General features: G+C 37.1%; 1 protein-coding gene across 3 annotated transcripts in view; it reads left to right on the forward strand.

Annotated features, from left to right (window-relative positions):
* COPG2 (COPI coat complex subunit gamma 2) overlaps positions 1 to 23,840 on the forward strand; it is a 129,823-nt gene that overhangs the window by 31,575 nt on the left and 74,408 nt on the right. For all 3 annotated transcript variants that reach the window (XM_032642459.1, XM_032642461.1, XM_032642460.1), the window contains 3 exons: positions 1,680 to 1,772; positions 2,751 to 2,837; positions 3,921 to 4,078. In XM_032642459.1, the coding sequence (XP_032498350.1) occupies positions 1,680 to 1,772; positions 2,751 to 2,837; positions 3,921 to 4,078 (338 nt within the window). The remainder of the gene's footprint in view (positions 1 to 1,679; positions 1,773 to 2,750; positions 2,838 to 3,920; positions 4,079 to 23,840) is intronic.

The raw sequence follows: 23,840 nt of genomic DNA on the forward strand, positions 1-23,840 counted from the left end.
TGTTTTACTGAGGTGTCAAAGGGGACCTATGTTTATCTGCAGGTGGCCATGTAAATTTAGTAGGATTCCCTGTCTGACTTTGTGAATCATCAGCAGAAGAGAAACATGACCACCAGAAAGGCTTTTGTGGCTCCAGGTTCTTTTTTCTTTTAGATTGTTTTTTCCTTTTGTTTATTTAGATTATTCTATTTCTCTCTATATTTACCCTCGTGGACTTTTGTCATAGTCAGGGCACATTGCTTGCAGGAGACAAAAACCCATTCGAATTTAGCTTTAAAAAAAAAAAAATCTTTCTTACAAAATACAAATCTCTCAGAATTTGAGGTAAAGCTTACAACCAGAACAAGAAATAGGGCAGCTCTAAGGAACTCAGCAGCAAGATTCTCAGATATTTACTATTACGATCCATCATTTACCAGGCTCAAGCCCTCTCATTTAAGTATTTAAGAGAAAAAATCCGATTAGCCATCAGCCAGCCAGTGGCTTGTTATCTACCTGGGTCCAAATCAGGTGTTTAACCTTGACTTAGTCTGTTGTATTGGGAGGGATGAGGTTATAGAGTATGTTAGGCTGTCCCTTTCTTGGAACTCTGAGAAGGAAAGGTTAAAATGAAGGACAGGCTGGGCATTGCCAAGCAAATTGAATAATATTTCAGCTATATTCATGATGGGGTGTATTTTATGTATATGCTTGCAATCTTCTCAAATTTCAAAGGTTGAGCAGGATTAAATGGTAAGTCTGGATCCTAGGAGGAGTAATAGAAATGGTTTAGTATTTTTCAATGCTCAGTTACTTTATTGTGGTTGCTTTTGCTTTTAGCATTAAATTGATACCATAAGACTTGACCATTCCAGGGCTAGCTAAGACTCTTCATCTAAGTATCGATCTTGGTGTGTTTATGCATCCTTACTTACCTGCCACCACCTTCCCAGTGCTAAGCTTTCTTCCAGATAAATTAAAAAGAACTTTATTTTCAGAGGATTTCCTATTGAGGACTCAGTATAGTAGCATATTGCACATTTAATTTCTTATGAATCTAAAATAATCAGAGATTACAGTTGATTATAGGACTCTCTGGGATCCATATAAAATACGTGCCCTACACGTAGAGGTACCTTCAGGACTTTAAAAGCATCCCCATTTAGGAATTTCTTTTATAATATCCCTGATAGGTTCAGCCTCTACTTGTGTATTTCTTCCGAACTGGGATTCTTCATTTTGAGATAGTTTATTTCATTGTGGAACAGTTAATTCCTCTTCCTTACAAATGTTCCTTCTTTTTTTCTTTTTTTTTTTTTTGTGGTACACGTGCCTCTCACTGTTGTGGCCTCTCCCATTGCGGAGCACAGGCTCAGCGGCCACGGGTCATGGGCCCAGCCACTCCACGGCACGTGGGATCTTCCCGGACCGGGGCACGAACCCCTGTCCCCTGCATCGGCAGATGGACTCTCAACCACTGCGCCACCAGGGAAGCCCCCAAATGTTCCTTCTTAAAGCTGCCACTTGGTTGTCTGGGTTTTGCCCTCTGGGATCTGATTATTATATGATAAGCCTTTTAATGCATTCTAAATATTTGCACAGAGACAAATATGTGACTTGTTTTTGTAAATTATTTTGAAGTGGTAGTTTTGGATGAAAATGTTCTGCTTCAACCGCTTTTTCTTTATGAATGTTCTCAGGGAACAATGTTGCAGGCCATTGAAAGATACATGAAACAGGCCATTGTGGATAAAGTCTCCAGTGTATCCAGTTCAGCATTGGTATCTTCCTTAGTAAGTGAACAAGTAACTGGTTCTCATGCATGGTACAGTTTCTAGTTGCAAAAACAAAGTATCAGTATGATTCTCTCACAAATGAAATATTTAAAAATATGTATACATTTCTGTTACTTTGTACAATAATGCTTTACCTGAAAGAGGAACATTGAGCAATTAAAATGGGCAGTTATAAAAACATGAAATTTTCATATGTTTGAAAGGTTTTGGTAATCAGAAAGCTATGTTGTATATATAATACAGATAGTGGGTTAGGGTGGGATGGGGATCAGGGAAGAAACTGAGCTAATCTCTTTCTTTAAATCTTCCTTTGTGACCTGCCCTTCTACCTCTTGTCTCTTTGTCCTCTGCTTTTGTTGGTGCCCTGTGTCTGCAGTGTCCTTCAGTCCAAAGTCTACTGTCCCATTACTAAATTTCCTCCCAGGAAGTGCTGTTTGTTTTAGTAATATCTTTTCTTTCTCTTTTTTATCAAAACAAAATTTATTCATGACAGCCTATCACATTGTATTTGATTAAAATTGGTTACTAATGTGTGAATGGATTAGATCATCTGAATCACGAGAGTTGCTGGTTCTGGAATATAATTGGTCAAGTTTTACAGCAGGTACTCTACTTTTTTATGGTACTCTGTTTTTTTCTTCCAGGTGAGTTTCCTGGAAGTAAAACCTATAATGTTAACATTATTTAAGTACCATCCTATTAATTATCCATTCCCTCCCCGTCCTTCCCCTCTCATTACTTCCCTTTATACACCTTTCCCAGCCCACAAACATATGCTCACCTTTGCAAAGGGGTCTTGGAGGAAGTGTTTCAGGTTTATTAGTTGTCTCAGAGACTTGAAATAGACTTATAAAAGCTATAACATTGTTTCTCTTTTCTGGAAATGTCTGTTAGTAATTTTCCAAGAAAACTAACTCATGTTTCTAAACTTTTAGTGACTATGCATGATCTGTTCTCAATTTTTTCTGTATTTAGCACATGATGAAGATAAGCTATGATGTGGTTAAGCGCTGGGTCAATGAAGCCCAAGAAGCTGCTTCAAGTGATAATATTATGGTCCAGGTACTGTCATTGAATCACCTTAGCTTATGTCTCCACATCATCTTTCTTTAGCCCTACATTTTAGGGGCAGTTTATTGATTCCCCAGATGAGTATTAGCTAAAGGCTTATATTAAGCAGCATGATATTTATATTAGTGCATATTCCCAAGTGAGTATCCCACTAATTATGATTACCACTGTAGGCCCTGCTATAGTGTTTAGTAGAAACTGTAGGAATGTTTGAGAAGATTCTTATATTCAGTGGTGGTTTGAGATGCTCATTCCAGAGGTCATAATTCATTTCAGTCCTTTGTTTGAAAAATAATTTGTGAAGATGGATGTTCAATTCCAAGCTTTTCAGGCCTTGATTATACTAGACATTAGAAAAACAGTAAAGAGTAATTATCACTTTGTGAAGCTTTAAAACTGTTCTGTTGGAAAGATCTCCTTTTGATATTCATTACGCTATTCTTAATTAAAAGGAACAAGATTAAATTCTTAACTGGCAATTTTATGTAAAGTACTCCATTTATATTTGAGAGGGTACTTATTTATCCTCTTTTAATGTTTACTTCTCATGTTAGCATATTCACTTATGAGGAAGTAGAGTAGTAATTTTTCCCTTGGGAAACATTCTCACCTTCCTAACTCTGATCATTGTGTTTTTACACAAAGTGCCATGATAATTACATGCCATAAGCCTACTTCAGGAGATTAATCCTTTAACCACTAACATAACCACAGATGATTTAAATCCACTAAGCAAGACCTGTAACACTGGTTAAAGCCTTGGACCTGAGAGCCTTTGTACTAACGATGGATGGGGCAACGCTGAACCTGCTAGAGCCATCTTCAGATTGTATGTCACCCCCTTAATACTTACCTAATCTGTATTAACAACTTCTGAGGGTAAATTAGAAACTCTTATCCTTTCAATCATGCCTGTGTTTGATTCAGTATGAAAAAGATATTCTATTTCTTTACATTAAACTTGGGTATCTTTTTATTAAAAATGTATTTCCATGTGATTCTATATTTATGTAAGTTTTATCCTCTTCCTACTCAGCCTTCTCTCTATATCATATTCTTTTTCTTGTTCTTTAGTACCATGCGTTGGGAGTTTTGTATCACCTTAAAAAGAGTGATCGCCTTGCCGTTTCTAAGATGTTGAATAAATTTACTAAATCTGGTCTCAAATCACAGTTTGCCTACTGCATGTTGATCCGAATTGCCAGTCGCTTACTAAAAGAAAATGAAGAGGGGTAAGTGTTTTCAGCTAATCCTAAGTAATTTTCCATTTGCTGGTTAACATACCTCAGAGTTTATTTCCTTTATGAATATTTTTTGGGCAATGTCGACTTTACAGATGGATTTGGTGTTTTCCAAATCAAGAAAAAAAATATGGGATTCCAAGAATCACAACTTTTTTTTGTGGCCTCTCCCATTGCGGAGCACAGGCTCCGGACGCACAGGCTCAGCGGCCATGGCTCACGGGCCCAGCCGCTCCGCAGCATGTGGGATCTTCCTGGACCGGGGCACGAACCCGTGTCCCCTGCATCGGCAGGCGGACTCTCAACCACTGTGCCACCAGGGAAGCCCAAGAATCACAAATTTTATTTTTACTTTAATGTATGCTCCAGCATATATACTTAACAGATTATGATTGCTAATAATACAATAAATAACAAACTGATATTGAACAAAAATATTTATCACAGGTTATATAGTAACTAAATGTGAAAGCTGGAAGTGACATTAAGAATCATCTTGTTTATCTTTTTTATTTTTATAAAAGAGAATGTTGAAGTACTGCATTTAATAATTTATTTAAAGCACATGAGGGAAGCTAGTAGAAATACACATTCATAAGGTTCTTATACTGTTCATGAAGTAGTGTTATAGTATCTGATGGTAGACTGATAATATAAGGATGAATACTGTAACCTTTTGAGTAATCACTAAAAAAACTAGGAGATATAAATGTCAACAGAGAAGAAAAAATGGAATATTAAAAAAAATATTCAGGGCTTCCCTGGTGGCACAGTGGTTAAGAATCCACCTGCCAATGCAGGGGACATGGGTTCGAGCCCTGGTCTGGGAAGATCCCACATGCTGCGGAGCAACTAAGCCCGTGCACCACAACTACTGAGCCTGCGCTCTAGATAGAGCCCTTGAGCCACAACTACTGAGCCCATATGCTGCAGCTACCGAAGCCCATGTGCTTAGAGCCTGTGCTCCGCAACAAGAGAAGCCACTGCAATGAGAAGCCCACGCACCGCAATGAAGAGTAGCCCCCGCTCGCTGCACCTAGAGAAAGCTCGTGTGCGGCAACAAAGACCCAACACAGCCAAAAAAAAAAAAAAAAAATTTCAGCTGAGCTTCCTGCTTTCAGTAATGGTAGAGTAGCTTGGCTATATTAGCCCTCCTGCAAATACTGATTATATCATTAGTCCAAAACTGTGCGTCCGTGAAACAAAAGAAGCCACACTATTTGAAAGTACTGGTGAGTGGTGAAAAGCAGGCAAAAACTGGAGGGAAATTACTGCGTGGAAGACAGAAACTATACTGGGTGAGATTTGTGTATATCTGGCTGGTCTCTGAGGGCACTCCACAATTTTGGGGTGTGGGATCATAGAAAGCCATAGTATTTATGGACAGTGGGGACAGAACACAGTTTGAAATTAGAAGAATGATGAAAATTTAGGGTGGAAATCCTGGGAAAGAGGGAGCCACAGGTACAGTGAGCCTCAGAATCAATTTTAAACTCTGCAAAAATCTTTGGCTGACTACTCAAGTGTGCTTATACAGGGGAAGACTCTAGTAAACCTGTCCAAAAGCAGTAGCTGTCAGCTGAAAGAACTGAATGGAGAGTTCACTTGCAACTCACCATGGAGAAGATAACGTTTGGAATTCGATCCCAGCTCAGTTAACTGCCTGCTACAGGAACATCTTAGATTCTAGAGTCTTTGCATTATATCGTTCACAATGTCTATATACAGTAATAACTAAAAAAATAAAAATAAAATAAAATTGCTAGAAGTGCAAAGAATTTGGGAAATGTAACCAGTAGTCACATTTTACTATAAGCAGCAAGAGGAAACCAGGTCATACCTTCACCACTTTCCTTGGAAATTCCCTCAAGTAAATATCCCTCAAGTAAATATCCAAAAATTACAAATTCTGCTTTCCACATAACTGTAGGACACAGTTTCACTGAGCTCTGTGCCAGTACATAACAAGGATCCACCTTACTCCATTTTACGATAACAAGTTTCTGACTTCCTTCTGATCCTCCAAGACCAGCTTTCTACAAGCAGTCTGTGAGCCCTCACTGCCTCTCCTTCAAGATCAAATTTATAATAACAGTCCGTCAAGGCATTTTAGATTTTCTTCATTATGCTCACTAGAATTCTTCCAGCCTCTGCCTATTGTCTGGTTCCAAAAGCAGTTCCACAATTTTAGGTATTATAGTAGCACCTCACTTCCAGGTACCAAAATCTGTATTAGTGTTTTATTGCTGCCATAACAAATTACCACAAATGTAATCACAACATCCATGATCTCACAGTTCTTTAGGTTAGACATTGGTCTCATGGGGTAAAGTTAAGATGTTGGCAGTGTGCTTTTGCTTACTGGAGGCTTTGGGAAAAAATCCACTTGCAATCTCGTTAAGGTTGTTGGCCAAATTCATTTCTTTGTGGTTATAGATTGTAAGTCCCTGTTTCCTTGCTGGCTGTCAGCCAGGGGTTGGTCTGTGCCATTTAAGGTAACATTCACAGGTTCCATGGAGGAAAGCATGGACATCTTTGGGAAGCCATTTTGCCTGCTACAAGTACAATAACTGAAATGGATTATTTGCTGGATGAGCCTAACACCAAACTAGAGATGGCTGAGGACAGTGAAAGTGTTAGTGAATTTGAAGATAGTGCTATAGAAAGTAACTAATTTGAAGAACAGAGAGAACAGATTAAGGAAAAATAAACAGAGCTTCAGAGAACTGTGGCATAATATCACTTGATATATGATTGGAATCCAGAGGGAGATGTGAGAGAATGGAGCAAAAACGGTATATGAAGAAATAATGAACAAGTATTTCCCAGTATGCATTTATTCTAGAACTGTAAGGTTGACCTAACAGTCAAAAATCAACATAATATTTCTCATCTAAAGAATAAAGGAGGGCTTCCCTGGTGGCGCAGTGGTTGAGAGTCCGCCTGCCGATGCAGGGGACACAGGTTCGTGCCCCGGTCCGGGAAGATTCCGCATGCCGCGGAGCGGCTGGGCTTGCACGTCCAGAGCCTGTGCTCCGCAATGGGAGAGGCCACAACAGTGAGAGGCCCGCGTACCGCAAAAAAAAAAAAAAAAAAAAAAAAAAGAATAAAGGAGATAAATCTTAACATCTTGATGCTAAAAAGCAATTGATAAAATTCAGTGGCAATTTGTAATTAAAAATATCTTTTCAAAGCAAATAATAGAAGGGAACATAATTATTCTGGTAAGAGTACCAAAAAATCTACAATAAACTTTATACTTATTGATGAACAATTAAAGGCTTTTCCTTTAAGATTGTGAATGAGACAAGGATGCTTGCTAATCCTGTTTTTTAAGTAACATTTTACTGGAAGGCCCTACTTGGTGCAATAAGTTAAGAAAAAAATAAAATACCTAAAGATTTGAAAGATGACATGAAAGTGTCTTTGCAGACAACATGACTGTGTATATAGAAAGTGCAAAATAATCTATATATTACCTATTAGAATTGATACGTGCATTTACCAAAGTTACTGGATAGGCTAATATCCAGAATCAATTTTATTTCTACATACCAGCAACTGATCAATAAGATACAATTTTGAAAAGATGGTACCATTTTAATTAAAATCAAATCATTAGGAATAAATCTACCGAAAATTGTATACATCTCTACACAGAAAATTATCAAATGTTATTTAAAGTAAGACTTGAATAAATGGAGGGATATATCATGTTTTTAGATTAGAATATTCAATACTGTAAAGATAGCACATCATCTTATTTTGATTCATGAATTCATTGAACCCTCAATCAGAATTTCAATTGACTTCTTTTAAATACCAAACAGAAATGCATACGTTTGTGTGTCAAAAGACATACCAAGGATACCTTTAGTACTGTTTTTCATAATAGCCCTGAAATGGAAGCAGGCCAAAGGTCCATCACTGGTAGGATCAAAAAATAAATTGTGGTATATTCATATAGTAAACAGTATGCAACAGTGGAAATGAACATATTACATTGTCAAATGTAACCACATGGATAAATCTCAAAGAAGTCACATACAAATACATTCTGTATAGTTTTGTATAAATTAATTTCAGACTTAACTGGCACAACTAATCTGTAGTATTTTTTTGTTTGTTTTTGTTTTTGCGGTATGCGGGCCTCTCACTATTGTGGCCTCTCCCGTTGCGGAGCACAGGCTCCGGACGCGCAGGCTCAGCGGGCATGGCTCAAGGGTCCAGCCAATCCGCGGCATGTGGGATCTTCCCAGACCGGGGCACGAACCCGTGTCCCCTGCATCGACAGGCGGACTCTCAACCACTGCGCCACCAGGGAAGCCTACCATGATGAATATTGGTGTTAGATGGAAGTAAAAGCATGTTAAGGTTTTTGTGGTTTGTTTTTGTTTGGGAGGAAGATATTGTTAGTGATATTAAACTTTGTCAGAAATATATATGGGTTAGTAACTAAGAATATAAATGGAATATAAAGCTTTAATAATGTTGAAATAAAAATGGAACAAAGAAAAGTTGATTGAAGGTTGGTAAGGAAAAAATAATAAAGGCAAAGTATATAAATAGAAAAAAGAAAATAAATTGGATAGAATTAAGTGTAAATGTGTTATCTCTTGCTGTGTGACAGATTAGCCCAAAACATAGCCGCTTATAGCAAACATTTATTATCTCACAGTTTCTGTGAGATAGGAATTTGGAAGTAGCTTAGCCGTCTGGTTTTGGTTCAGGGTTCTTCATGAAGTTGCAGTCAAGTTGTCAGAGCTGTAGTCATCTGAATCTGGAAGATTCCAATTTCATTCATGCAGTAGTTGATAGGCCTCAGTTTCTTCCTGGCTATTGACCAGGTGCTTCGTTTCTCACTTTGAGAGCCTTTCTCTAGGCTGCCTGGACGTCCTCACAGCCTGGCATCTGGCTTCTCCAGAGTGAACTGAGGGAGAGAGCCTAAGGTGGAAGCTGCAGTGTTTTATAACCTAATCTTGAAAGTGACATGCCATCACCTCTGATGCTTTCTCTTGGTCACACAGACCAACCCTCGTATAATGTGGGAGGGGACTACACAAGGATGTAGACATTCAAAAGTGGAGATTTGGGAGGACCATCTTGGAGGCTGGCTAGCAAACAAGATATTTCAATTATAATAATAAATGTAAATGGGTTTACTTACATTATTAAAGGATTACTTATTAAAAGAGCCTCAGATTGGTTAAACAAAATAACAGACCTACTATATAGCCTTTTACATAAGACACTTCCAAACAGAATGACGAGGAAACATTTCAAGTAAATATGTCAAGAATATATGCTAATGGGAACATATGTATATGTATAGCTGATTCACTTTGTTGTAAAGCAGAAACTAACACACCATTGTAAAGCAATTATACCCCAATAAAGATGTTTAAAAAAAAAAAAAAAAAAAAAAGAATATATGCTAGATATATACTAACACAAAGAAATAGTTTAGCATTATTAATCTAAGCCCCAATAGGAATCAAGGTTTAAAGCATTAAAAATGACAGTGGGATTTTGTATTTTGACAAAAGTAATGGTCTTAAAAATGGTATAACAGGAGCGATCTTACATATACTTAACAGCGTTGTTTCAAAATATGTAAAGCGAAATGTTAAATACAAGAAATTAAGGTCTTGGGAGACTTTATTTATTTTTGGATTTTGAATTTTATTTTTTTATACAGCAGGTTCTTATTAGTTATCTGTTTTATACATATTAGTGTATATATGTCAATCCCAATCTCAAGGTCTTGGGAGACTTTAAACACTTCTCTTAGATGGCCAATCAAGCATAAAAACTTCAGACTGTAGTTGACCTGTATATCACTGATAACAAAATTGACCTTGGATTTATAACCCTGTGTCCAAGAGAGAATACATAATATTAATTCTTTAAAATTTTTAAATTGAGAAACATAATGTACATATAGAAAAATGCATAAAAGTTGTAGTTGTATACATTATGTCCACTTTCTGTGAGACACTCTTATATACATTAGGTGGTAGTACATTTCTGGTATTTCAGAAATGTTTTATGTATCCTTCTTGGTCATAACTACCCCCAGTAGAAACCACTTTCTGACTTTTATGGTAGTTATTTCTTTGCTTTTATTTAGAATTTTACCCCCCTGTGCATGTATCCCTAAACAGTAAAGTTTAGTTTTCCCTTGTTTTGAACATTCTGTCTGTAGAATCATGCAGTATTTTGGGTCTTGTTTTTTTTTTTTTTTCCACTCAGTATTCTGGTGTAAGATTCACCCTTGCTTTTGGTGTAGCTCTAGTTCATTTTAATTATATTTTATATTTCCTTGATTGAATACTTCCTAGTTTATTTATATTCATTCCTCTATTAATGGGCGTTTGGATTATTTTCTGTTTGGAGGACTTATTAATAATGAAATGGCTATAAACAGTATCCCTGTACCTCATACCACACTGCCTCATTACCATAGCTTTATGACTTTGTATGTAAGCATGCATTTCTATAGGGTACATATCTAGGAATAGAATTGCTAGATCATTGGGTATACATCTCTTTACTAGCTAACGTTAGACTTTTTTTCAAAGTGATTGTACCAATTTACACTCCAGCCAGCAGTGTGGGATTTCCTGAGGCTTGATATTGTCAAACTTTAAAAATTTTACTAATCTAAGGGGTATATTATATATTTTTTATTGAGCTATAACTTGCATATCATAAAATTCACCTTTGTAAAGTGTATAATTCAGTGGTCCTTAGTATATTCACAAAGTTGTATAACCACTACTACTAACTCCAGAACATTTTTACCACCCTAAAAAGAAAACCCCAACCCATTAACAGTCCTACTCCCTATTCTACCCTCCCCTCAACCCCTGGAAAACATTAATCTGCTTCCTGTCTCTATGGATTTGCCTGTTCTGGACAGTTCATATAAGTGGAATCATACAATATGTGGTCTTTAGTTTTTGGTTTCACTTACAATAATCTTTTCAGGGTTCATCTATATTGAAGAAGTATCAGTACCTCATTCTTTTTATGGGTGAATAATATTCCACTGGGTGGCTATACCATATTTTATTTATTCATTCGTCTGTTGATGGACATTTGGATTGTTCCCACTCTTTGGCTATTATGAATAATGCTGCTATTGGCAGTCATGCATAATTTTTTACGTGGACATGTTTTCAATTCTCTTGGATATTTACCTGTGAGTAGAATCCCCAGGTCATAATGTAACTATGTTTAACTTTTCGAGGAGTGCCAAACTGTTTGACAAAGTGGTTGTAACCATTTTACATTCTTGCCAGCAGTGTGTGAAGTTCTGATTTCTCCACATCCTCACCAACACTCACTATTGTCTGTCTTTTCTTACTATACACACCATAGTAGGTATGAAGAGGTATATCAATGTGGGATTTTTCCCCCCGCCACTGGAAAAGTTTTATTGAAAAAAAAATTATACAGATAAGTTCTTGGTCTGACAGCAAGAAAAGTTTTAGTTCTCTAACAAGTTTCAGCATCTTTTCATATGCTTATTGGGCATTTGTATATCTTTTTAAAATCCTTTGCTCGTTTAAAAAAAAATGGGGTTATTTGTCTTTTATTGTTGTTTGAAATAGTTGTTAAATATATTTTGGATACTAGACCTTTACTAGGTATATAATTTTCAAGTATTTCCTCCCATTCTGTGGCCTTCCTTTTCACTTTCTTGATAATGTCCTTTGAAGTACAGAAGTTTTAAATTTTAATGAAGTCTAATTTGTCTTTCTTTCTTTGGTTGCTTGTGCCTTGTTATTATACCCAGGAAACCATTATCTAACCCAAGGTCACAAAGATTTACACCTGTGCTTCCTTCTTCTAAGAGTTTTATTTTTTACATTTTGGTCTTTGATCCATTTTGAGATATTTTTGTATATGGTGTGAAGCAGGGGTCCATTTTCATTCTTTTGCATGTGGATATGCAGTTGCAATATGAGTTTGCAGTTGTCTCAGCACCATTTGTTGAGAGACTGGTCCTTTTCCCTTGAATTGTCTTGGCATCATTGTCAAATCATTGTGGTTTTAATTTGTAATTTTCTAATTACTAATGAGTTTGAGAACCTTTTTCTATATTTATGAGCCATTTGGATATTCTTTTTATTTAAATATCTATTGGAGTTTTGCCCTTTTTTTTTTGTTTGGGTTATGTTTTATCCTTATTGATTTCTAGTTCTTCTGTATTCTAGATGTGAGTCCTTTGTTGGTTGTATAAGTTGCAAATAGCTTTTCCCACTCAAGTTTGCCTGTTCCCTTTCTTGATATCTTAATGAACAGAACATTCTTAAAGGTCATGTCATTCTTTTACTTTCAGAATAATATTTTTGGTGTCTTGATCAAGAAATGTTTTCTACCCCAAGTTCTCAAATGTATCTTCTGATTTTCTACAAGCGTTATAGTTTTAACTTCCATGTTTTAGGTCTATAATCTACCTGGAATTGTTTTTTGGATATGGTATAAGGTAGCAGTCTTTTTTTCCCATATGGATATGCAGTAGTCCCAGCACCATTTGTTGAAATACCTGTCTATACCCATTGCTATGCAATATCAGCTTTGCCATGAAACAGGCATCCTTATATGCATTGGTCTGTTTCTGGGCTCCTGTTCTCCACTACTCTATATTTCTCTCCCTGTACCAGCAAAACATTGCCTTATCATCACAGCTTTATAATAGTGTAGATATATGGTAGAACAAATCCTCCTCTCTTATTCATTTGCAGTAGTGTTTCTCAGTTCTTGTTTTGTATCCTTATTTCTCTTCTCTCTGTGTGTGTATATAATTTTATCAGGGATTGTTTAGCTTTCCCCTCAGTTGAGTTTGCCTCTTCCTGGGACACTCCCACCAAGAACATTAATAAAAACCAAGAAGTTCTAACCTGGGCAATCTTATCCCCCAGATTTTTCATTCATTGGGACTTTAGGGATATTTTTCCACAGGCAGCTAGTGAGACCAACCATCCCAATGACTGGCCATGCTGCCAAAATGAGTCTCTTTTGGTCATGCTGCCAAATGACCTCTCATTCTTTGATCCACTTCCAGAAAGCTACAGTAGAAACCTGGCTTGATGCCCACCTTGCTGTAACAATTTTTATGCAAATAAGTACAAATATCCAAGCAAAACTCATACCTAACCTACTGGAGTAACATTCATTGGGCGAAACGCATAGACTGGTGCAGTACTAGTTGCACTGGGCTCCACATTGCTTTTTCATCCTAGGACAGTGTACAGAGGTCTATCAGGACCATTTTTCTCACCCCGAGAAAGGGATTATGACCCTTGGGTTTTGAGATTTTTAAACTACTGTGTATAAATATGCCAACAAATTGGATAACCTAGAACTTATTTTGACGGCTTAACATAAATTTTGAGGGAAGCAGCCCTTCCCTGGCATAATCAAGGGCTGGGATCCAAACCTTGCCAGATGTATGACATGGCATGCTAGTAGTAGAAATCTCCATGTCCACCTTTACTGTTGGGGAAGCACCAGCCCCTCCTTTGGCATGATAGGAAGGAGCTTGAGTACAAGCTTTGTGGGTGACCAGAATCGATTACACATTTAGCTGAGTCCAGTTGTTATGGAAGTTCATAGAAATCCAGCTTCTTTTCTGAGTGGCCGGAAGATCAGTTTTGGACAAAATGACCATACTCCGCACTTGTTAAACTCATTTATTAATTTCCAGAATTTCTCTGGCAATTATTTTTGATTTTGTATGTCCAGTATTATAGTTGGCCTTTAAAAAAATTACAGTTTTTGCTATGAACTTCCCTCTTAGTACTGCTTTTACTGCATCCCATAAGTTTTGGTATGCTGTGTTTTTGTTTGTATGAAGGTATTTTCTAATTTCTCTTTTGATTTCTTCTTTGACCCATTGGTTGTTCAAGAGTGTGTTGTTTAATTTTCGTATGTTTGTGAATTTTCCAGTTTCCTTTTGTTAATTCTAATTTCATCCCATTGTGGTTGAAAAAGATACTTGGTATGATTTTAATCTTCTTGAATTTGTTAAGACTTGTTACCTAATGTGATCTATTCTGGAGAACATTCCCTGTGCGCTTGAGAAGAATGTGTATTTTGCTGCTGTTGGGCAAAATGTTCTGTATATGTCTGTTAGGTCAATGTAGTTCCAGCCCACTGCTTCCTTATTGATTTTCTGTCTGGATGTTTTATCCATTATTGAAAGTGGGGTATTGAAGTCTTCTACTATTATTGAATTGCTCTCTTTTCCCTTCAGATCTGTCAATGTTTGCTATATTTAGTTTTTTGAAAATTGTTTTGACTATTCTGGGTCCTTTATATTTCCATATAATTTTAGGATCAGCTTTGAATTTCTACAACAAAAAGCCTGCTGGCATTTTGATAGGGCTCGCATTGAATAGAATAGATCTATTTTGGATAAATCAAGTTGGGAGAATTTCCATCTTGACAATATCTAGTCTTCCAGTCCATGAACAGAAATTGTTTCTCCATTTATTTAGATTTCTCAGCAGGGTTTTGTAGTTTTCAGTGTAAAAGTCTTGCATTGCTTTTATTAAATTTATTTCTAAGTATTTTACTCTTTCTGATGCTGCTGTGAATGGAAATGTTCTGTTAATTTTGTTTTGGATTAATTGTTGCCAATATATAGAAATCAGCAGTTGATTGTTGATTTTTGATTTTCACGTGTTGATCTTGTATCCTGTAACCTTGATATGGTCATTTATTTGTTCCATTTGTGTGTGTGTGTGTGTGTGTGTGTGTGTGTGTGTTATATTCCTTGGGATTTTCATGTACAGGATCATGTCATCTGAGAACAAATACAGTTTTACTTCTTCCTTTCCAAACTAGATGTCTTTAATTTCTTTTTTTCCTAATTGTACCATCTTGAACCTTCAGTACAATGTTGAATAGAAGTGGTGAAAGCAGGTATCCTTGCCTTGTCCCTGATCTTAAGGGGAAAGCATTAAGCATGACGTTAACCATGGATTTTATGAAGATGCCCTTTATCAGGTTGAGGGGATTCCCTTCATTCTCTAGCCTTTTTGAGAGTATTTATCATAAATGGGTGTTAGATTTTGTTGACTGCTTTTTCTGTACCTGTTAAGATGATCATGTGGTTTCTGTCCTTTTTATTATTAATTTGGTATGTAACACAAAGTGATTTTCTTTTTCCTTTTTTAAAATTGAGGTAGAGTTGATTTACAATATTATATGTTTCAGGTGTACAACATAGTGATTCACAATTTTTAAAGGTTATACTCCATTTCTAGTCATTATCAAATCTTGTGTGTATTACCTGTGCTGTACAATATATCCTTGTAGCTTATTTATTTTATGAATAATAGTTTGTGTCTCTTACTCTCCTACCCCTATATTGCCGCTCCCCCTTCCCTCTCCCTACTGGTAACCACTAGTTTGTTCTCTATATGTGTGAGTCTTTTTCTTTTTTGTTATATTCACTAGTTTGTTTTATTTTTTAGATTCCACATATAAATGATATCATACAGTATTTGTCTTTCTCTGACTTATTTCACTTAGCATAATATCCTCCAAGTTCATCCATGTTGTTACAAATAGTAAAATTTCATTTATTTTTATGGCTGAGTGGTATTCCCCTGTGTATATATACGACATATTCTTTATCCATTCATCTGTTCATGGACACTTAGGTTGCTTCTATATTTTGGCTGTTGTAAATAATGCTGCTGTGAACACTGGGGTGCATATATCTTTTTGAATTAACATTTTCCTTTTCTTTGAATATATCCCCAGGAGTGGAATTGCTGGATCATATGGTAGCTCTGTTTTTAGTTTTCTGAGGAGTCTCCATATTGTTTTCCATAGTGGCTGCACCAATTTATATTCCCACCAACAGTGTAGGAGGGTTCCCTTTTCTCCACACCATTCTCCACAGCATTTGTTATTTGTGGACTGTTTAATGATGTCTGTTCTGGCAAGTATGAGGTGATATCTCATTGTGGTTTTGATTTGCATTTCTCTAATAACTAGTGATGTTGAGCATCTTTACATGTGCCTGTTGGCTATCTGTATGCCTTCTTTGGAATAATGACTATTCTGTACTTCTGCCCATTTTTAAATCAGGTTGTTTGTTTTTTTGTTTGTTGTGTTTTTGTTTTTCTTAACATCTTTGTTGGAGTATAATTGCTTTACAATCGTATGTTAGTTTCTGCTGTATAACAAAGTGAATCAGCTATACATATACATGTATCCCCATATCTCCTCCCTCTTGTGTCTCCCTCCCACCCTCCCTATCCCACCCCTCTAGGTGGACACAAAGCATGGAGCTGATCTCCCTGTGCTATGTGGCTGCTTCCCACTAGCTATGCCACTATCTCACTTCTTCCCAGCTTACCCTTCCCACTCCCCATGTCCTCAAGTTCATTCTCTACATCTGCATCTTTATTCCTGTCCTGCCCCTAGGTTCTTCAGAACCATTTTTTTTTTTTTTTTTTAGAATCCACATATATGTGTTAGCATACGGTATTTGTTTTTCTCTTTCTGACTTACTTCACTCTGTATGACAGACTCTAGGTCCATCCACCTCACTACAAATAACTCAATTTCGTTTCTTTTTATGGCTGAGTAATATTCCATTGTATATATGTGCCACATCTTCTTTATCCATTCATCTGTCGACGGACACTCAGGTTGCTTCCATGTCCTGGGTATTGTAAATAGAGCTGCAATGAACATTGTGGTACATGACTCTTCTTGAATTATGGTTTTCTCAGGGTATATGCCCAGTAGTGGGATTGCTCAGTCATATGGTAGTTCTATTTTTAGTTTTTTAAGGAACCTCCATACTGTTCTCCATAGTGGCTGTATCAATTTACGTTCCCCTCAACAGTGCAAGAGGGTTCCCTTTTCTCCACACCCTCTCCAGCATTTATTGTTTGTAGATTTTCTGATGATGGTCATTCTGATTGGTGTGAGGTGATAGCTCATTGTGGTTTTGATTTGCATTTCTCTAATGAGTAGTGATGTTGCGCATCCTTTCATGTGTTTGTTGTCAATCTGTATATCTTCTTTGGAGAAATGTCTATTTAGGTCTTCTGCCCATTTTTGGATTGGGTTGTTTTTTGATATTGAGCTGCATGAGCTGCTTGTATATTTTGGAGATTAATGCTTTGTCAGTTGCTTCGTTTGCAAATATTTTCTCCCATTCTGAGGGTTGTCTTGTTTATGTTTTCCTTTGCTGTGCAAAAGCTTTTAAGTTTCATTAGGTCCCATTTGTTTATTTTTGTTTTTATTTATCTTTCTCTAGGAGGTGGGTCAAACAGGATCTTGCTGTGATTTATGTCATAGAGTGTTCTGCCTGTGTTTTCCTCTAAGAGATTTATAGTGTCTGGCCTTATATTTAGGTCTTTAATCCATTTTGAGGTTTTTTTGTGTGTGTATGGTGTTAGGGAGTGTTCTAATTTCATTCTTTTACATTTAGCTGTCCAGTTTTCCTAGCACCACTTATTGAAGAGGTTGCCTTTTTTCCATTGTATATTCTTGCCTCCTTTATCAAAGATGAGGTGACCATATGTGCGTGATTTATCTTTTGGCTTTCTCCCCTGTTCCATTGATCTATATTTCTGTGTTTGTGCCAGTACCATACTGTCTTGATTACTGTAGCTTTGTAGTATAGTCTGAAGTCCGCGAGCCTGATTCCTCCAGCTCCGTTTTTCTTTCTCACGGTTGCTTCGGGTATTCGGGGTCTTTTGTGTTTCTATACAGATTGTGAAATTTTTGTTCTAGTTCTGTGAAAAATGCCATTGGTAGTTTGCTAGGGATTGCATTGAATCTGTAGATTGCTTTGGGTAGTATAGTCATTTTCACAATGTTGACTCTTCCAATCCAAGAATATGGTATATCTCTCCATATGTTTGTATCATCTGTAATTTCTTTCATCAGTGTCTTACAGTTTTCTGCATACAGGTCTTTTGTCTCCAGGTAGATTTATTCCTAGGTATTTTATTCTTCTTGTTGCAATGGTAAATGGGAGTGTTTCCTTAATTTCTCTTTCATATTTTTCATCATTAGTGTATAGGAATGCAAGAGATTTCTGTGCATTCATTTTGTATCCTACTACTTTACCAAATTCATTGATTAGCTCTAGTAGTTTTCTGGTGGCATCCTTAGGATTCTCTATGTATGGTATCATGTCATCTTCAAACAGTGACAGTTTTACTTCTTTTCCAATTTGTATTCCTTTTATTTCTTTTTCTTCTCTGATTGCTGTGGCTAAAACTTCCAAAACTATGTTGAATAATAGTGGTGACAGTGGGCAACCTTGTCTTTTTCCTGATCTTAGTAGAACTGGTTTCAGTTTTTCACCATATGGCCTTTATTATTTTGAGGTAAGTTCCCTCTATGCCCACTTTCTGGAGGGTTTTTATCATAAACCGGTGTTGAATTTTGTCAAAAGCTTTTTCTGCATCTGTTGAGATGATCATGTGGTTTTTCTCCTTTAATTTGTTAATATGGTGTATCACATTGATTGATTCACGTATACTGAAGAATCCTTGCATTCCTGGCATAAACCCCACTTGATCATGGGGCATGAGCCTTTTAATGTGCTGTTGGATTCTGTTTGCTAGTATTTTGTTGAGGATTTTTGCATCTATGTTCGTCAGTGATACTGGCCTGTAGTTTTCTTTTTTGTGACATCTTTGTCTGGTTTTGGTATCAAAGTGAAGGTGGCCTCGTAGAATGAGTTGGGGAGTGTTCCTCCTTCTGCTATATTTTGGAAGAGTTTGAGAAGGATAGATGTTAGCTCTTCTCTAAATGTTTGATAGAATTCACCTGTGAAGCCATCTGGTCCTGGGCTTTTGTTTGTTGGAAGAGATTTTTAATCACAGTTTCAATTTCAGTGCTTGTGACTGGTCTGTTCACATTTGCTGTTTCTTCCTGGTTCAGTCTCAGAAAGTTGTGGTTTTCTAAGAATTTGTCCATTTCTTCTAGGTTGTCCATTTTATTGGCATATAGTTGCTTGTAGTAATCTCTCGTGATCCTTTGTATTTCCGCAGTGTCAGTTGTTACTTCTCCTTTTTCATTTCTAATTCTGTTGATTTGAGTCTTCTCCCATTTTTTCTTTGTGAGTCTGGCTAATGGTTTATCAATTTTGTTTAACTTCTCAAAGAACCAGCTTTTAGTTTTATCGATCTTTGCTATCGTTTCCTTCATTTCTTTTCCATTTATTTCTGATCTGATCTTTATGATTTCTTTCCTTCTGCTAACTTTGGGTTTTTTTTGTTCTCCTTTCTCTAATTGCTTTAAGTGTAAGGTTAGGTTCTTTATTTGAGGTGTTTCTTGTTTCTTGAGGTAGGATTGTATTGCTATAAACTTCCCTCTTAGAACTGCTTTTTCTGTATCCCATAGGTTTTGGGTCATCGTGTTTTCATTGTCATTTGTTTCTAGGTATTTTTTGATTTCCTCTTTGATTTATTCAGTTATCTCTTGGTTCTTTAGTAGTGTATTGTTTAGCCTTCATGTGTTTGTATTTTTTTACACATTTTTTTCCCTGTAATTGATATCTAGTCTCATAGTGTTGTGGTTAGAAAAGATACTTGATACGGTTTCAGTTTTCCTAAATTTACCAAGGCTTGATTTGTGACCCAAGATATGATCTATCCTGGAGAATGTTCCATGAGCACTTGAGAAGAACATGTATTCTGTTGTTTTGGGATGGAATGTCCTATAAATATCAAGTCTATCTTGTTTAATGTATCATTTTTTTTATTGTTGTTTTTTGTTTGTTTGTTTGTGGTACATGGGCCTCTCACTGTTGTAGCCTCTCCCGCTGTGCTCCTGGTGCGCAGGCACAGCGGCCATGGCTCACGGGCCCAGCCACTCCACGGCACGTGGGATCCCCCCGGACCGGGGCACGAACCCGCGTCCCCTGCATCGGCAGGCGGACTCCCAACTACTGCACCACCAGGGAGGCCCTAATGTATCACTTAAAGCTTGTGTTTCCTTATTTATTTTCATTTTGGATGATCTATCCCTTGGTGAATGTGGGGTGTTGAAGTCCCCTATTATTATTGTGTTACTGATTGATTTCCCCTTTTATGGCCGTTAGCATTTGCCTTATATATTGTGGTGCTCTTATGTTGGGTGCATAAATATTTACAACTGTTATATCTCCTTCTTGGATTGATCCCTTGATCATTATGTAGTGTCCTTCTTTGTCTCTTGTAATACTCTTTATTTTAAAGTCTATTTTGTCTGATACAAGAATTGCTACTCCAGCTTTCTTTTGATTTCCATTTGCATGGAATTTCTTTTTCCATTCCCACACTTTCATTCTGTATGTGTCCTTAGGTCTGAAGTGGGTTTCTTGTAGACAGCAAATATACGGGTCTTGTTTTTGGATCCACTCAGCCAGTCTATGTCTTTTGGTTGGAGCATTTAATCCATTTAACTTTAAGGTAATTATCGATATGTATGTTGCTATTACCATTTTCTTAATTGTTTGGGGTTTGTTATTGTAGGTCTTTTCCTTGTTTTGTGTTTCCTGCCTAGAGAAGTTCCTTTAGCATTTGTTGTAAAGCTGGTTTGGTGGTGCTGAATTATCTTAGCTTTTGCTTGGCTGTAAAGGTTTTAATTTCTCCATCGAATCTGAATGAGATCCTTGCTGGATAGCGTAATCTTGGTTGTAGGTTTTTCCTTTTCATCACTTTAAGTATGTCCTACCACACCCTTCTGGCTTGCAGAGTTTCTGCTGAGAAAGCAGCTGTTAACCTTATGGGGATTCCCTTGTTTGTTATTTGTTGATTTTCTCTTTTAATATTTTTTCTTTGTATTTAATTTTTGATAGTTTGATTAATATGTGTCTTGGCGTGTTTCTCCTTGGATTTATTCTGTATGGGACTCTTTGTGCTTGGACTTGATTGACTATTTCCTTTCCCATATTAGGGAAGTTTTCAACTATAATCTCTTCAAATATCTTCCCACTCTGTTTCTTTTTCTCTTCTTCTTCTGGGACCTCTATAATTTGAATGTTGGTGCATTTAATGTTGTCCCAGAGGTCTCTGAGACTGTCCCCAATTCTTTTCGTTCTTGTTTCTTTATTTCTGCTCTGTGATAGTAATTACCACTATTTTATATTCCAGGTCACTTATCCATTCTTCTGCCTCTGTTATTCTTCTATTGATTCCTTCTAGAGAATCTTAAATTTCATTTATTGTGTTGTTCATCATTGTTTGTTTGCTCTTTAGTTCTTCCAGGTCCTTGTTAAACTTTTCTTGTATTTTCTCCATTCTATTTCCAAGATTTTGGATCATTTTACTATCATTACTCTGAATTATTTTTCAGGTAGACTGCCTATTTCCTCTTCATTTGTTTGGTCTGGTGGGTTTTTACCTTACTCCTTCATATGCTGTGTGTTTCTCTGTCTTCTCATTTTGCTTAACTTACTGCGCTTGGAATCTCCTTTTTCCCAGGCTGCAGATTCGTTGTTCCCGTTGTTTTCGGTGTCTGCCCTCAGTGTGTAAGGCTGGTACAGTGGGTTGTGTAGGCTTCCTGGTGGAGGGGACTGGTGCCTGTGTTCTGGTGGATGAGGCTGGGTCTTGTCTTTCTGGTGGGCAGTATCACGTCTGGTGGTGTGTTTTGGGGTGTCTGTGAACTTATTATGATTTTAGGCAGCCTCTCTGCTAATGGGTGGGGTTGTGTTCCTGTCTTGCTAGTTGTTTGGTATGGGGTGTCCAGACCTGTAGCTTGCTGGTCGTTGAGTGGAGCTGGGTCTTAGCGTTGAGATGGAGATCTCTGGGAGAGCTTTTGCTGTTTGATATTACATGGGGCCGGGAGGTCTCTGGTGGTCCAATGTCCTGAACTTGGCTCTCCCACGTAAGAGGCTCAGGCCTGACACCCGGCCAGAGCACCAAGACCCTGTCAGCCACACAGCTCAGAAGAAAAGGGAGAAAGAAAAAGAAAGAAAGAAAAAATAAAATAAAGTTATTAAAATAAAAAATTATTAAAAATAAAAATAATTTAAAAAAAGGAGAGCAACCAAACCAATAAACAAATCCACCAATGATAACAAGCAGTAAAAACTATGCTAAAAAAAAAAGTGGACAGACAGAACCCTAGGACAAATGGTAAAAGCAAAGGTATACAGACAAAATCACACAAAGAAGCATACACACATACACACTCACAAAGAGAGAAAAAGGAAAAAATATATAATATATATAAAAGGAAGAGAGCAACCAAGTCAGTAAACAAATCTACCACTGATAAGCTCTAAATACTAAACTAAGATAAACATAAAATCAGAAACAAATTAGATGCTGAAAGCAAACCCCATTCTACAGTTGCTCCCAAAGTCTACCACCTCAATTTTGGGATAATTCGTTGTCTATTCAGGTTTTCCACAGATGCAGGGTACATCAAGTTTATTGCTCCTGAGGCTTCTAGGAGAAATTCCCCTTCCTTGTTCACACAGCTCCTGGCGTTCAGCTTTGGATTTGGCCCTCCCTCTGCGTTTAGGTCGCCTGAGGGCTTCTGTTCCCTTTTGGGAAGTCTGAGGTCTTCTGCCAGTGTTCAGTAGGAGTTGTTACACATGTAGATGTATTTTTGATGTATTTGTGGGGAGGAAGGTGATCTCCGCGTCTTACTCCTCTGCCATTTTGAAGGTCCTCATGATTTTCTGATGTTAAATCAATTTTGTTTGCATTCTTGGGAAAAATGCTACTTGATCATGATATATAATTCTTTTTATGTATTGGTGGATTCAGGTTGCTGATATTTTGTTAAGGAGTTCATATGTCTATGTCAGGAGGGATATTGGTCTGTTGTTTTCTGAGAATTTGTCAGGCTTTGTTATCCAGGTAATAATGGCATCACATCATTAGCTGGGAGGTAGTGTACCCTCATTTATGTTATAAAAGAGTGTGTGAAGGATTGGTATTATTTCTTTAAATATTTGATAGAATTAACCAATGAAGCTGTTGTGACCTTTGCTTTTTTTGAGAGAAGGTTTTGGGTTTTTTTTGCAGTACTCGGGCCTCTCACTGCTGTGGCCTCTCCAGTTGTGGAGCACAGGCTCTGGACGTGCAGGCTCAGTGGCCATGGCTCACGGGCCCAGCTGCTCCGTGGCATGTGGGATCTTCCTGGACCGGGGCACGAACCCGTGTTCCCTGCCTCAGCAGGCAGACTCTCAACCACTGCGCCACCAGGGAAGCTCTTGAGGGAAGGTTTTAAGTAACTAACTCATAGGTCTGTTTAGATTCTATATTTCTTTGTAAGTCAAGTTTGGTAGTTTGGTATTTCTAGGGATTTTGCCATTTCATCTAAGTTATCTAATTTGTTGGCATATAGTTGTTCATAATATTCTCTTATAATCATTTAAATTCCTTTAGGGTCAGTAGTGTTGTCCTTTACTTCATTCCTGATTTTGGTAATTTGTATTCTTCGCTTTTTTTTTTCCTTGTTTAGTCTAGCTAAAGGTTTGTCAATTTTGTTGAATTTTTTCAAAGAACTAGCTTTGTGTTTCGTTCATTTTTTTTCATTGTTATTTTTCTGCATTCTAGTCCATCGATCTTTTCTCTGATCTTTATTTACTTTCTTCTTGCTGTGGACTTGGTTTACTCTTCTTTTTCTAATTTCTTTATTGTGGATACTTAGGTTACTGATTTGAGACCTTTCTTCTTTTCTCGTATAGGTGGTTAGAGCTGTAAATTTCCCTCCAAGCATTGTTTTGGCTACATCTCATAAATTTTGATTTACTGTGGTGGTG

The sequence above is a fragment of the Phocoena sinus genome, chromosome 9 (assembly GCF_008692025.1).
Source record: "Phocoena sinus isolate mPhoSin1 chromosome 9, mPhoSin1.pri, whole genome shotgun sequence".
Taxonomy (NCBI): Eukaryota; Metazoa; Chordata; class Mammalia; order Artiodactyla; family Phocoenidae; genus Phocoena; species Phocoena sinus.